Genomic DNA, 13036 nt, shown 5'->3' with positions numbered 1-13036 from the left:
GAACTGCCCTGCTAATTTTTGAGCCAAACTCGACACACCTACATGACCAGCAAAAGCAACTTCAACTAATATACATAGGCACTCCAGGGCTAGGGACAGAAGTTACACATAAATCAGTTTAAATGATTGGAAACTGGTTCAAACCTATAACAGAACAGAAGCTAAGTATACATAAACTAGTTTAAAAAAGCTGAAACTAGCTTACGATAAACCTGGTTGAATCAGACTTAACTGATTTGGATAAAACTGGCTTATGAAACTTCTGTCCCAGACCTCTTCCTGATTCAAGTTAAATCACAGTCCCCCAGGATCCCAGGATGCTTTGTAACCTTGGGCTGGGCTGTGCCGTCTGCTCCAGAGAGCAGGGGTGGCTCCACCCCTCTGCTCCCTAGTTGTGAGGGCTGGCTGGCAAGGGTGGGGGGCAAGCCCAGCTATGGATGTGGCCCAGTCTACAGGGAGAGTACTGTGCCCTCACCCACAACAAACCCTGGCTGGGGTCTGGGGCCAGGGAGGGGGGTTAAACACTCCTCCCCCTGCTCAAACTTACTGCTGGCTGAAACTATGGACTACAAATCCAAGAGGCACCTGAAAGCAGGAAGAGGAAGTGATGAGCAACCCTGCAGAGTCCTGCTGCTGTAATTCCAGATTAAAAATTCCAGCGACCTCGGGGGCAGCAAGAGGAGGAAATGAACACAGCCAGACAGCCATGCTCCAATGTCTCCCAGCTTCTGGCCTGAGCCACTGCAAGCATGTGGCTTCATTTCCTGAATCAAAGGTAAATCTTTGTTCACTTCTGTTTCAATTTAATCTGTACAGTTTAGACTAACCTGCAAAGACTGAACTGATTCAGCCTTGGGCTTTTTGATTGTGTACTTAGCCCAGATGCTCAGACAATCTGGAAACCAGCCTGCTGAAAATCTGTGTTTATAGATCAGTAGCATAACTAAGTGGGAGGCATCTGGGGCAATAGCCAGAGGTGGTGATTTCACAGTGTGCGTTATGGGGGAGGTTACAAAAATAACAGCTGCAAATACTATTGACTTGCTGTGCTGCTGCAGCCAGCAGCCTGGAGCCACTGCTGTCTTGTGCACTGCAATTGCCTAGGGCAGAGGTTCTCAACCTGTGTTCCGTGGACCACCACTGGTCTGCGAGCTCCATTCAGGTGGTCTGCAGAAAGGTTGTGGAACAATTGAGAGTATCTATACTTGTAAGGTAAGGCTACTGATATTAAAATATGAGTTGTGTGCTTTGATTTGTAGAACAAAAAAAGTTTATTACGTGGTCTGCTGAAACTCTCAGCAATTTTCAAGGGGTCCACAAAAAAAAAAAGCTTGAGAACCACTGGCCTAGGGTATTTTGAGCTTCCCTGTATGCCCTTGCTATAGGTACTTATTTAGCATATTTACTCATATACTGCATGCGCCCAAATACAACCCACATCTTGTTTTTGGAAGTAATGGAGGGGGAAAAAAGATTTTTTTCTAGTCATGCCCTAGATCTGTGTTTTCATGGAGCAACTTTGTTGCAAAATGGCTGTCGGCCTCTCTCTGAGTTAGCAAACTAAAACTGCTGAAGAAAATCAGATATGCATACCAACTATGGAGGGCTGATCTTTGGTGGGGAAAGCAAATATTATATGTATTTAACACACATGATGCAAGGATTAATTACCTGAATGTTTATAAAGGATTTTGAATTTAAAGAGCTCTGTGCCAATGTCAAGGACTATTGTTAACACTAGTGTCATAATAAAATTAGAGTTTGGATAAATGTTCTGTTACCTTAACATTTCCTGGCAATTTTAACTGGATACAGCGCTCTTTCTTATCTCTGGTGCTCAACTCTTATAATATTGTTTTATACTATCCTACAGCTGGCTCCTATCTATACCAAACCTGATTCTGATTTCATATCAGTGGTTTTACACTGATCTGTAACCGAATTGATTTCAGTGATTTAATTTTTATAAACCACTGATGTATGCAAGATCAAACATCAGGCTAAAAGTAGATTACCTACCTCTGAGATCAGGTGCTGTCACTACTGCAGGTTTCCATCAACCAAAATTTAAAGAATTCTCCCTTTTTTGGGAAGCAAAAGTCCAAAGGAAAACAACAAAACCCGAGCAGTCTTTCCTGACCAAGTGCAGGGGGGCTGGACCTGATGATCTGTAAGGTCCCTTCTAGCTCCTCACAACTATGAAACTATGAAAAGCCCAAACCTTCATTTTTCAGGATGGTGGACAGGGGAGGTCCTCAAGATCCTTTCCCTGTGGGCTCTAGAATCACTATGATTCTTTTCCTTCTTCCCGTGTTTTAAAATGTCATCCCTCTTGGTGTCAGAGAACCGGAACAATTTTTTGTACTTTGGAGAACCTTTTCTTGAAGACCTAGACAATAGTGATGAAACAATAAGCCAGCACAGGGTGGTGAAATGAATTTGTTGAAGCAGAACCTGCTGCTGCTCTTTTTATTCTAACCACAATACTGAAAAAGTGGCTTGCCTTCATATTGCTTCTTTTCTGATTATATGTTGGTCTCAGGCTTATGACTCCAGCAGTCTCTTAAGAAGAATCTAGGACCAGGATATAGAACAGGGTGGGCAAAATGCGGCCCACAGGCTGGATGTTGCCCGCCAGGCCATTCTGTTTAGCACGCAGAACCCCTAAAAAATTTAGAAAATTAATATTTATCTGCCCTTGGCTGCCTGTCATGTGACCCTCAATGGCTTTCCAAAACTCAGTAGGCGGCCCTCCACCAGAAATAATTGCCTGCCCTGATAAAGAAACATGAATGTTTCTAAAAGATCTGGCTTCCCCTCTGAAATAGTACAACTGTCTGTAACACAAAACAAATCAAAACAACCCACAAAAACCCAAGCCCTCCCCACAACCAAACAAAAAACACCTAGGGAGATTCCTTTGTAATAACAGTAGTGTCGCCAATCATGGGACTGTACTGTTAATTTCACCATATTTGGTGTTCTCCTTAAAGCTCCTAGAATTAAATGAGAGCGCTTTCATTTAAAAATAAAAAAATAAAAAATGTAGGGACATTTATACACATGCTTTGGGAGGTGTGAGGGGAGGGGCACTTGAATTAGAACAGCTCTGAGAGACGCTCTAATTAAAGTGCCCAGAGCATCATGTGTATCAGTGTTCCTGAGCTGAAAAATGGTGGTGAGGGTGCTTTAACTAAAGCTCATTCAATGAGCTTTAGTTAAAGTGCCCTCGCCACCATTTTTCAGTGCAGGGACACCGATGCATGTGATTGTGGTGAAGTGGGGCTCCCCGACTAGCCACAGTGCTAGTTTCCCCACTTGCCTTTGGGCACACCACCCACCTGACTCACCTGCCATGCCTTGTTCTTAATTAATTATGATGCTAATTAAGGCGGGAGGCTGCCCATTCTTGCCCCAATGCCAGGGTGTACTATCTGCAGCTCTGATCCTTCCGTGCACTGCAACCCAAGCCTTGCAGATGACATCTAGCAGTTACTTTCACCAGTCCCACACTGGGCCCCAGAATCCTCCTATCAGGACCCCTCCATGGTCCCTCCAATCAGGTGGCCCACCCTGCCCTCATTCAGGGCTGCCTCACTCCCTGAAACTATTTCCCCTCTTGGGCATGGTCCCCCTGGGACCTTTGCCCACACAGGCCCTGGCCTCAGCTCCAAGGCCAGTCAGAACCCAGGGCCCGCAGCTCTGGGCATCCCTCACAGTGGGCCCCTGGCCCTTTTGACTGTTCTGGTCCTGGCCCCAGCATTGACCAGTTGAGGGTACTCTACATCAGGCCTCTGAGTCTCTAGCCCCACTCTCTCTCTGGGGTCTGCCTTCTGGCCCCACTAGCGGTTAACCCACCCGGTTGTGGAAACTGGGGTAACTCACACTATGACTGGTGTTCCAGGGTCTAATGGGGACTCTCAGTCCCATCCTGGAGCAGCAGGTCATTGTGCTCTATAGGTCTTGCTTTCAACCCATCCTCAGCCTCCCAGCGGTGGAGGACTTACTGGGGTCAGGATTTGCCCCCCGCTTTCAGGCTGAGCCCTTTTACTCAGCCTCTGGCCCACACTACAGCCTCAGGCGTCTGGAGACATACCTTGGCCTACTCCCCTCACTTGGGGCACCACACTGCCCCCTCACTTGGGGCCATAGGCTTCCCTCCCTGGTGGGCTCAGGTGACCATAGCCATGCCTGGCCCCAAATACCTTTCCTCAGGGTCCTACACCCCACAGGGCTCAGGTGTCTGCAGCTGTGCCTGGCCTCCCCACTACCTCCAATGTTACCAGGCCCACCCAAAGGTGAGGGCTAGGGTTAAGGTGCCCCACCCACCTTTCAACAGGGTGATAACAGGCCTGGCATTTCCTGGGGGCTCCCACACCACTGAGAGCCCCACAATGCCACCCACTCCCAGCAGGGTGCAGTTTTAGGTCATGCCCAGGACCAGGAACCTTCAAACCATCCCCTACAGCTCCTGCCCTTACTTCCAGAGTGATACATGAAGCCTTGCAGCCAGGCAATGTTGCTGCCTAGCTTGCCAGCAGGAAACTGAGCTGTTTATATAGGCAGCCAGGGATCTAAAATGGCTGCCACAATCAAGCACCTGCTGGCTGCTTGGCTTAGGTCTTAAAGTGGCAGGCACCAACAGTGCCCTGCGACACACCTTCCCCCTAAAAATGGTACCTAGGGGAGGCTTCCCCTGCTGCTCTTCCAAAGCAGGCTCCTCTCAGAGTCTATGTGAGCCTCAAGTGGCGAGCACCCCTCAAAGGTGCTCCACCACACACCTCCCCCCTTGGAATGACATTCGGGGAGCTTCAGTTGGCTGCTTTCGTCCCAGCCTGCTGCAGCCCCTGCCATGTGACAAGCACCCCATAGGTGCTCCGCCACAGTGATGCTGGAGTCTACTGGAGCACAGTAATTATCACACTCCATCAGACTCAATTAATTGCTTGTCTGCTCCGATGCACTATAATGTTCAGTTAATTGAGTCTGCTCCAATGCACTATAATTACAGTGTGGCGGAGCAGCCTTGACACACATGTACAGGTGCCCTTGGTATCTACCTCCACATGTCTTTGTAAAAAAGCAGTAATCGAGCATACTTTAATGGCTTAGAAACCAGAAAACAAATAAAAAGAACCTGCCTCTCCTTTCGAATCTAATAAATTATAAGAGAGTATCCTTATTTTTTGGGTCCTAATTCATGATTTTGGAAAATGTGAGATTGATCATATGGTGAAAAGCATTATATGAATTTAACAACAACTTCTCATTTTGGACCCTGCATTTACACGCTCCTCGCCTCAGAGATCACAATATAGGAGATTTGCAGTGCCCCCTAAACAAGCCTCCAAACAGAATTTCGAGAAAGAAAATGTGTAATTTTAATACAAAGGTTCAACTTTTTCACATATATGAGCAACATCTATTTGGTTTTCACTTCTACTTTGTGAAGGCCCAAAATCAATGTGTAAAAAAGAACCCTAACCATGCAAGTAATCACTGCTCACCATTTAATTATGCCTATGAATGTGCACAGACTGCTGAGTGTTCTGTCTTCCCGTAATTGACAGAATTCGCAAAGATCAAAAATATTATATCTTTAGGGAGTTCTTTTCAATATGTAATGTATTTGTTGGATGAGAGCAAAGCATAGAGAAATCAAGTGTGGAACCTATGAACCACAACACCATACAGCAGATAAGATACAGAATTCCAAAGAATTGTGAGTTTGTAGGGTACACACATTTCTAACAAAGCACAATGGATATTTTTATGCGTGGAAGCACAGCAGTGCTGGGTGCTTTGAAAAGCGCTTGGCACTGCAACACTTGCAGTTGTATAAGTAACGAAATGCCCATCAGCGCTGAGAAAATGGCAGCAGTGTGCTCTTGAACTAAAACATATAGAAAATGCTTTAGTTCAAAAGCGCAGCACCACCATTTTCTGCATGTTGATGCGCATTTCACCACTTACACAACTGCATGAGAGACAGTCCGCGTCAGCTCGTGTGCAAATAATTGAGTCTGCTACAAAGCGGCGGATCTCCAGTGCATTGAGAGACAAAAAAGCATGTGTATAAATGCCCAATGAGATTTAATTAGAGTGTTATTAAATTTAGTCTTTGTCCCTGTACCCTCCAAACTGGAGGTATAGGTAAGCAGCCATTTTAATGATGTTAAGATCTTAATCCTCTAACTTAAAATGTGAATAGAGAATCAGCTGGGTTATTACTGTTATTATCATGCTTATGCAACACTAGGTAACAATTTAGGAATTGGTTTTCAAGATAATGTTATGTTTGGCAGAACTGAATAACTACGATCTGGAAATTTTAGTGTACAGGTATTAATTTCCTTAATATTTACCTCCTCTATACTTCTCCCTTAGCATAATCATGTCCTAGGATTTTGGTGTAAAAATTGCAAAGAGAAAGTCTAGTGTTACAGAACTGTTTTGTTGTACAAGATATCCATTCTTAGGTATATTAAAATAAGTGAGTAATTTAACTGGCTGCATATTTCTAAAACCCTTTGAAAACTAAAGTTAGAACCTCTCTTCTCCCTACTTTCTGAAATCTTGTGCTAAATAATATTTTTTGCTTTGCCTGTGACTTTCAAAATGCTTTGCAAGAACTAATTGGCTTATAATGATCTTTTCAAACATCAGTTTATTTATGGTTAAACTGTGCTAAAGAGAGATCAGGTGACTTGCTCAGAGTCAGGCTGTATATGGGTAACAGAACCTGAAACTGAATCCAGGCACCCCATTTGCAAGCCCTACCTGCTCTGAAACACTGGAACACACTGCTGACTAAGGGCCCCTGGCTGTCAACTCTTTTGCTACACCAGAATCAATCAATTAGATATTAATCCAGCACTTGCTGTCAAATCGTTCCTTGTCTAGTGATGGAAAATTAATAAGGCTGTGCTGGAAATTATAAACCTAATGGGACAAAGGAAAGTGGACAGGCAACTCCCCATTAAACAGCATGAGTGCTTTGTTACAGGGTAATTTTGGGCAGCTGCTGCAGCTCTTAACACCTAGACTGTTTCTACATTAACACCCGAAACTAGTTTTCAGCACTCATTAGTTGGCTCAAAATTACTCCACTCCAGGGCAGGATTACCTCTAATCTGTGTTACCCAACTCATATTACACTAAGAACCTTGTTACATGGTAAATTTAGTCGGCTTCTGGAGCTCTTAACCCCTGGACTGGCTGCACGTTAACACCTTTTAAGTGACTTAAAGCACACTTGTTATTAGTTTTAAAGTTACTCCAGGGCAGTATTATCTCCAATCTGCCTAATTTTGTTCTTGTTCCATTGCCATGTGGCCACTTCCCACGGCTATTCTGCCCAAGTTGAAGTCCTTCAGTATCCTAGAATGTAGTCTCCCATCTGGACTCAGAGTGAGTGGGGATGTCAGGGTGCAGTGGGGCCAGAGCTGAACAGTCCATAAGGATACCAGTTTCTGTAGCCAACATCACAAAATGTGGGTAGCATCACATCTGGCCATGTTTGACTACCCAACCTGAGTGATCCATTTGCAGCCTCCCTGAGTGGTGGGCACAAGCCCAGAGCAAGGCTTTGAACTTCTGCCTTCTAGAGCCATAGTGTTAGGGTGACTGTATTTGGATCTTGGGGAGCATTGGATTTGCAGCTGAATAAAGGCATGACCGGTGATTTAGCAAGCTGCTAACCACAAGGCAGAATAATATATTAAAAGTAACATTGCAAAACACTTAGGCAAGCATTTTCTTAACAATATAGTAGTGTTGCAAAATATGCATCGTTAGAAGGTAAAGCAGATTTTGCTTATGAGTGCTTATGCTAAGCCAGTCATTTGCTTATGCTAAGTAACCATCTTAACTGTGTCAACCATTTTCAAGTGAGTCTGTGCAAGTCTGCGTGCTGTGAATGAGGTGAAGTCTTAGGAATGTGGAAGATGGTACAACATGGGACTGAAAAACAGACTGGAATGTAGAAGACAACACGTAATTGGTAACAGAATCCAAAATAAATATATGCAAAAAGGTGAATGGTGATTGGTGAAGAAGTCTCCAGAAGCTTCCAGGCTTTGGTCGAAGTCCAAGTAACCAAGAGAAGCAGGAGTCAAGGTCTTAGACATGCACTCATAGCAAAAAGACATGTAAATAAGTGAAATGCATAGGTAATTCCATGCTAATGAAGTAAACAGTAAACAGAGGCGGAGCTTGAGATAGGAGGAGATATAGGTGGAACAAAGGAGAGGCAAAGGTGGAGTAAATGGTAATGAGCATGAACCAAAGTGTATAAATGTGAAAAGAACTATTTTTCAAGGCTGCTCCCCAGTTTCACAGGCTGTGCATCTGTGAGGGAGCTAGTCCGAAGCCATCTCCATTTTGAATGGCTAGCAGTGTGCTCTGGTGTTTACTCCCTGCTTGCTGTGGCTAATGAGTAACAGAATGCATGAGCAATTGGATCATTGTCTCCCTAGTCATTAGGCATGGAGTCAGGGTCTAACACAGAATATCTCAACATTATTCTCCAGCATTAGGTCAGGAAATCTCTGATTCTGGTTTCTATTCAAGCCACTAGGAAACAAAGATTTCTCTTTTATTATTAATACTTATCATAACCTATTGTTGAAGCTAAAATGAAGTAATATAAACAACTGAACACTTCTCTTCTGTTCTGTTTTGTCCCTGACACTTCTTCTCTTTGCATTTTTTGTAATGAAGTGTTCAAACTTAACTTGGAAAATGGGAAATTAAATTTTAGGCATAAATAAATTAATCACATTTTACTAGGTATAATCTTTGCCTGAAAGATGCCGAGACTAAACACAAGAAGAGAATCAGTTGGTCAGTAACAAAGAAAGAAAATGAAGTAAACATTGAGAAAGGATGGTTTGTCCTGACTGTGTCAGCCTAACCCATTTAGTACAAAGTTTGAACTTCTCTTTGGATAATTAAGTTGATCCCATCCACCCATGGGAAATAATAAGAACACTTCTGGACAGCACAAAGGACATGTCATCTGGGACACAGGGAAGAGGTTATTAAAGTGCCATGCTAAGGCTCTGTTGTGGCTTTTAACTACAATCTCTGAGCTGGGAATTATGTGAGGAAATTTCTAGTAAATTACTTCAAATTGTTCCATTGAGCATGTATTTTTAAAAGGGCATAGAGTAACAGCCATTTTAGCACATATTAAGTATAGTAAAACCTCATTGTAATAAACCCCCACAGGACCAGGAGAATAGTTCATAAAAGGGGGTTCTCGCTATAATAGGGCTAATAAAGTTGCTGCATCAGTTCCTGCTGGTGGGATTGTTAAAAACCAGGGTTTATTATAATGTGTGTGTCCTGTATTTGAACAAACAAGTGTGTTGGGTTTATTTTCAGTTAAGGTTAATATGCATGCTTCGGTGAACTAGGTCCATTGTTTTTTGGATTGTGATGGGTGCCTTGTGAGTGGATGTGGGAGGCAGGGAGGGTTTGAAGGCTCCTTGTGCCCTCTCCCATACACCCTGGGGGACCCAGGCAGGTGCTGACAATCTGACACTAACAAGGCCTCCAGTTAATTATTTTGATGGAAAAAAAAATTATGTTTTCTTCAAATGCTTTTTGTAGAGATCCTCCAGTGATGCAGACAGAAATTAAGAGAGGGCATGTTTTTAACCATAATTTACTTTTGCACCAAGCATGCTTGCTCTTTTGCACTCTAGTCATCTTGGACAACAAAAATAGATCCCTCTATTTTATTTCCTGGTTCCAATACATTAGCTCAATATGTTTGTGTGGGTTTTTAACACTACAAGGTAGTGTTTACTTTTTCCAAACAGACACCTTGTATTTGAAAAAGCCACAACAGTTGTGTTCATCACAAATTTTGGAACTGCCACTGCGGGGTTTTTTCAGTCCCTGAACAATGTGACTGTGTTGCTTAAAATAAATGACTCTTACTTCATATATTCTTATAAACAAGTTAACACAAACACACTCACCCCACAGATTTCTCATTAAGTACATACATTAGTCAACTTTTAAATCCACACCTCCTGTCTTCTCTGCCAACTAGGAATCTTCCTCGCCATAAAAACTCACAATTTCCCTCAATAAATCTCCTCCATATAAAAATCTGTTGCCTTTTAGAGTTTCATTTTTTATTTATTTCATTAGTTTCCATCTCGGATAGCTAAATTCTCTTTTATTATAGCTGGGTTTTTATAATGTACAAATTGAAATAATGATTGTATCACAGTGCTTTGCAAGTGGTTTTCATTAAGGCTCCAGCTACTATTCCTTGCTCTGTTGGATATCTTTGTGTCAGGGTTAGTTTATGCTGGACAGAAATCTGACAATTTACATTGAAAAGAATGACTAAAAACCTATTGGATAATGACCTTTAAAATACATTGGCTGATGGAGCTTAATTTCATGTTCTGATCAAAACCAGAGTGCCTAAGCAGTTTTAACATGACAATCATTGTAAAATGAAGAAAAGCTGTGAATAGATTCTGGATCCTCCATGTTTTTGCAATCAAAATTATTATTTCTCTCTATGATTCTGAGTAAACAAACACACTGTGCCTGAAATATATTTGGCTTTCAGAAGGCTCTACCAGGTAGACCACAAGGTTTTGTTTTTCTGTCAATATAGTGACTAAATTCATATCCTGTACTTAGTAGTATCTGCTGGTTAATACCAGTGACTTAAAATAATTCAAACTCTGTTTGAATGACTTGTGGAAATATATAGTGTGTGCATATTTGATCGTCAGATTGTCTTGCCACTTTGTTATTGATCAATGACAAATAAATTTGCTAGACTATATTCCCACTACTTGCAGGGTCATCACCTGCTTGAATGATCATAGAGAATCCACTTGCTAAGATTTATAACTGTGTTGTTCTCTTTTTCCTAGTTATATGCAAACTTCTCTTCCACCCCGATGCCCTTACCAAGGGCACTAGGTTCACAACCACTTAGGAAATCCTTGATTTTACAGTTGTTGTATGAACAAGAGAGAGAGCTGTCTGCTAGTCCATCCCAAATAGGGCACTGAATAAAAAAATAATGGTTTGTTGATACAATATTGGCAAGCAGCAACCAACTCTTAGAGGAAATTCACTGTACTCTGGGCAAAATATGAAAATGTTTATACTTTCCAAAAGAAACCAGCTGTTGATTTTAATTTAAACTTTGGAACCATGCTGTCTAGGGTGGAGGTAGGAGACAGGGAGAATTGCTTTTGTGCAGTACCAGAGGTTTCTTCAGTCATATAAGATGATATCTCTGTATGTTCTATTAGACAATGCTTCAAACTAGGTATATTTCTCTTTGTATCAATATCTTCTTTCCCCTGCCCAGCTCTTCTACTAGTGGACCTGCTTGTGCAATAAATTTAATTACCTCTTCCAAAACCAAGCTGTGATTTTCGGTGCTCTGAGGAAAGAAATTTAAAGAACAATTTCTGATCAACACAGTTATTCCTGCGAGTGTATTGCCAACCCTGAACACTTACCAATGGAGCGGTGGATGCAGGTGTGTTGATTATCACTCAGGAAAAACCCCTCTTTGCATTGACATTCATAGCTGCCCATTGTATTCACACAAATCTGTTGACACCCTCCATTGTTATCGAGACATTCATCAACATCTAGGAAAAATAAAGATAATATAATATATACACACATAGGCCATATATTTAAAATAGTGAGGCATCCACCAAAAAGCACTCTGTAAATTAAGCTAATGAAAACTACATGGATGCTGTTAGAGGTAATCCAGATTAATCCATTTAACTCTCTCTCTCACACTGCCATACATTCTGAGCTATTAACTGATTTCCAGAGTACAATGAATGTTAACATTGTAAAAGGGCTGTGACCCTATCTGCCAAGTGCTGTGTTGTGCTGTGTCATTCCCACTCTGCTTGGAGAGAGATACTTCAGGGCTACAGTAATTTCGAGCAGGGGTAGCAGGCAAACACAAAGGGCATTACTGGGTGAAAATAGTCTTTATAGAGTTCTGGTTTTGAACAGAACAGCATGTTTCAATTACTGAAGTCATAACCCCCTACTTTGTCAGTTTGTTTAATGTTGTTTAATGAAAGGAAGGCTTCTTAAATCTAAATGTTCCATGTCTGTATTGTCATTTTAATAGGCAAATATATAAAACCATAAAGGCAGCATTAGCTACTGGCAGTTTTGAGGGTCCTTCCCCATCCCCATCACCTCCTTTTGACATTAAAATGTTTATAACATTCCGGGATAATAGAGACATGTTTTCACACAGGGAGGTCATGGGTATTAGAGATATGCTCAGTGTATGTGAGCTGTACTCAACCTTGCATGCACTCTTCTTATTTGTTCATAATAGGTAGCAAGGTACCCTGATTCCAGTTAACTTGTTGGACAATAGCATCTCTGCTATCCAGGTAACCCACAACTTGTTGCATATACAAGACAATCAAACAGTAGGCTCATGCAAAGCGGCTAGTATTCGCTTCAGATTCGGATTCAGCCGATTCGGGGGACAGTGATTCGATCTGGTGATTTGAATCATTGTCCTGAATTGATTCTGCCAAATCGTCGAATCACACAGGTCCATCCCACGCCCACTCTCCCAGCCCTGGCAATGGCTGCCCTGCCCACCACAGCTCTCTGTGCTTTGAAAAGAAAAGCCCTGACTCACCAGGTGCTGCTGGGCAGGGGGTGATCCCCGCTGCCTTTCATCATGTGGGGGGCTCTTCCATGAGCCCCCAAGTTCTGAGGACACTGTAGGAGCTGGTGAATTTGGGGGGGGGAGGGTTAGGTTTTTTTCTCTTAAAGGGCTGGAGCTGGAGTGGGCTGGGCAGCTGGGGGGGGGGCTTGTGGGAGAGCTGCCCCATACAGCATAGGGCAGTGGGGGCAACAGGGATCACCCCCCCCCTGCCCAGCAGCACCCGGTGAGTGGGGGCTTTTTTTTTAAAAGAGCTGAGAGCTGGGGCAAACAGGGTAGCCATGAGGGGGCTGGGGGAGCAGGCTGGGCTCTCAGGGTGCTTGGGGT

The 13036-nt window shown here is 42.9% G+C and overlaps 1 protein-coding gene across 1 annotated transcript in view; it reads right to left on the bottom strand.

The window, feature by feature from the left end:
- Positions 1–13036, bottom strand: part of SCUBE1 (signal peptide, CUB domain and EGF like domain containing 1) — a 356000-nt gene that overhangs the window by 246087 nt on the left and 96877 nt on the right. The window contains exon 4 of the mRNA XM_014523611.2: positions 11511–11645. Within this exon, the coding sequence (XP_014379097.1) occupies positions 11511–11645 (135 nt within the window). The remainder of the gene's footprint in view (positions 1–11510; positions 11646–13036) is intronic.

The sequence above is a fragment of the Alligator sinensis genome, unplaced genomic scaffold (genome assembly GCF_000455745.1).
Source record: "Alligator sinensis unplaced genomic scaffold, ASM45574v1 scaffold292_1, whole genome shotgun sequence".
Lineage (NCBI taxonomy): Eukaryota > Metazoa > Chordata > Crocodylia > Alligatoridae > Alligator > Alligator sinensis.
The sequence above is the reverse complement of the archived record's forward strand: the minus strand, read 5'-3'. Positions and strand labels throughout refer to the sequence as shown.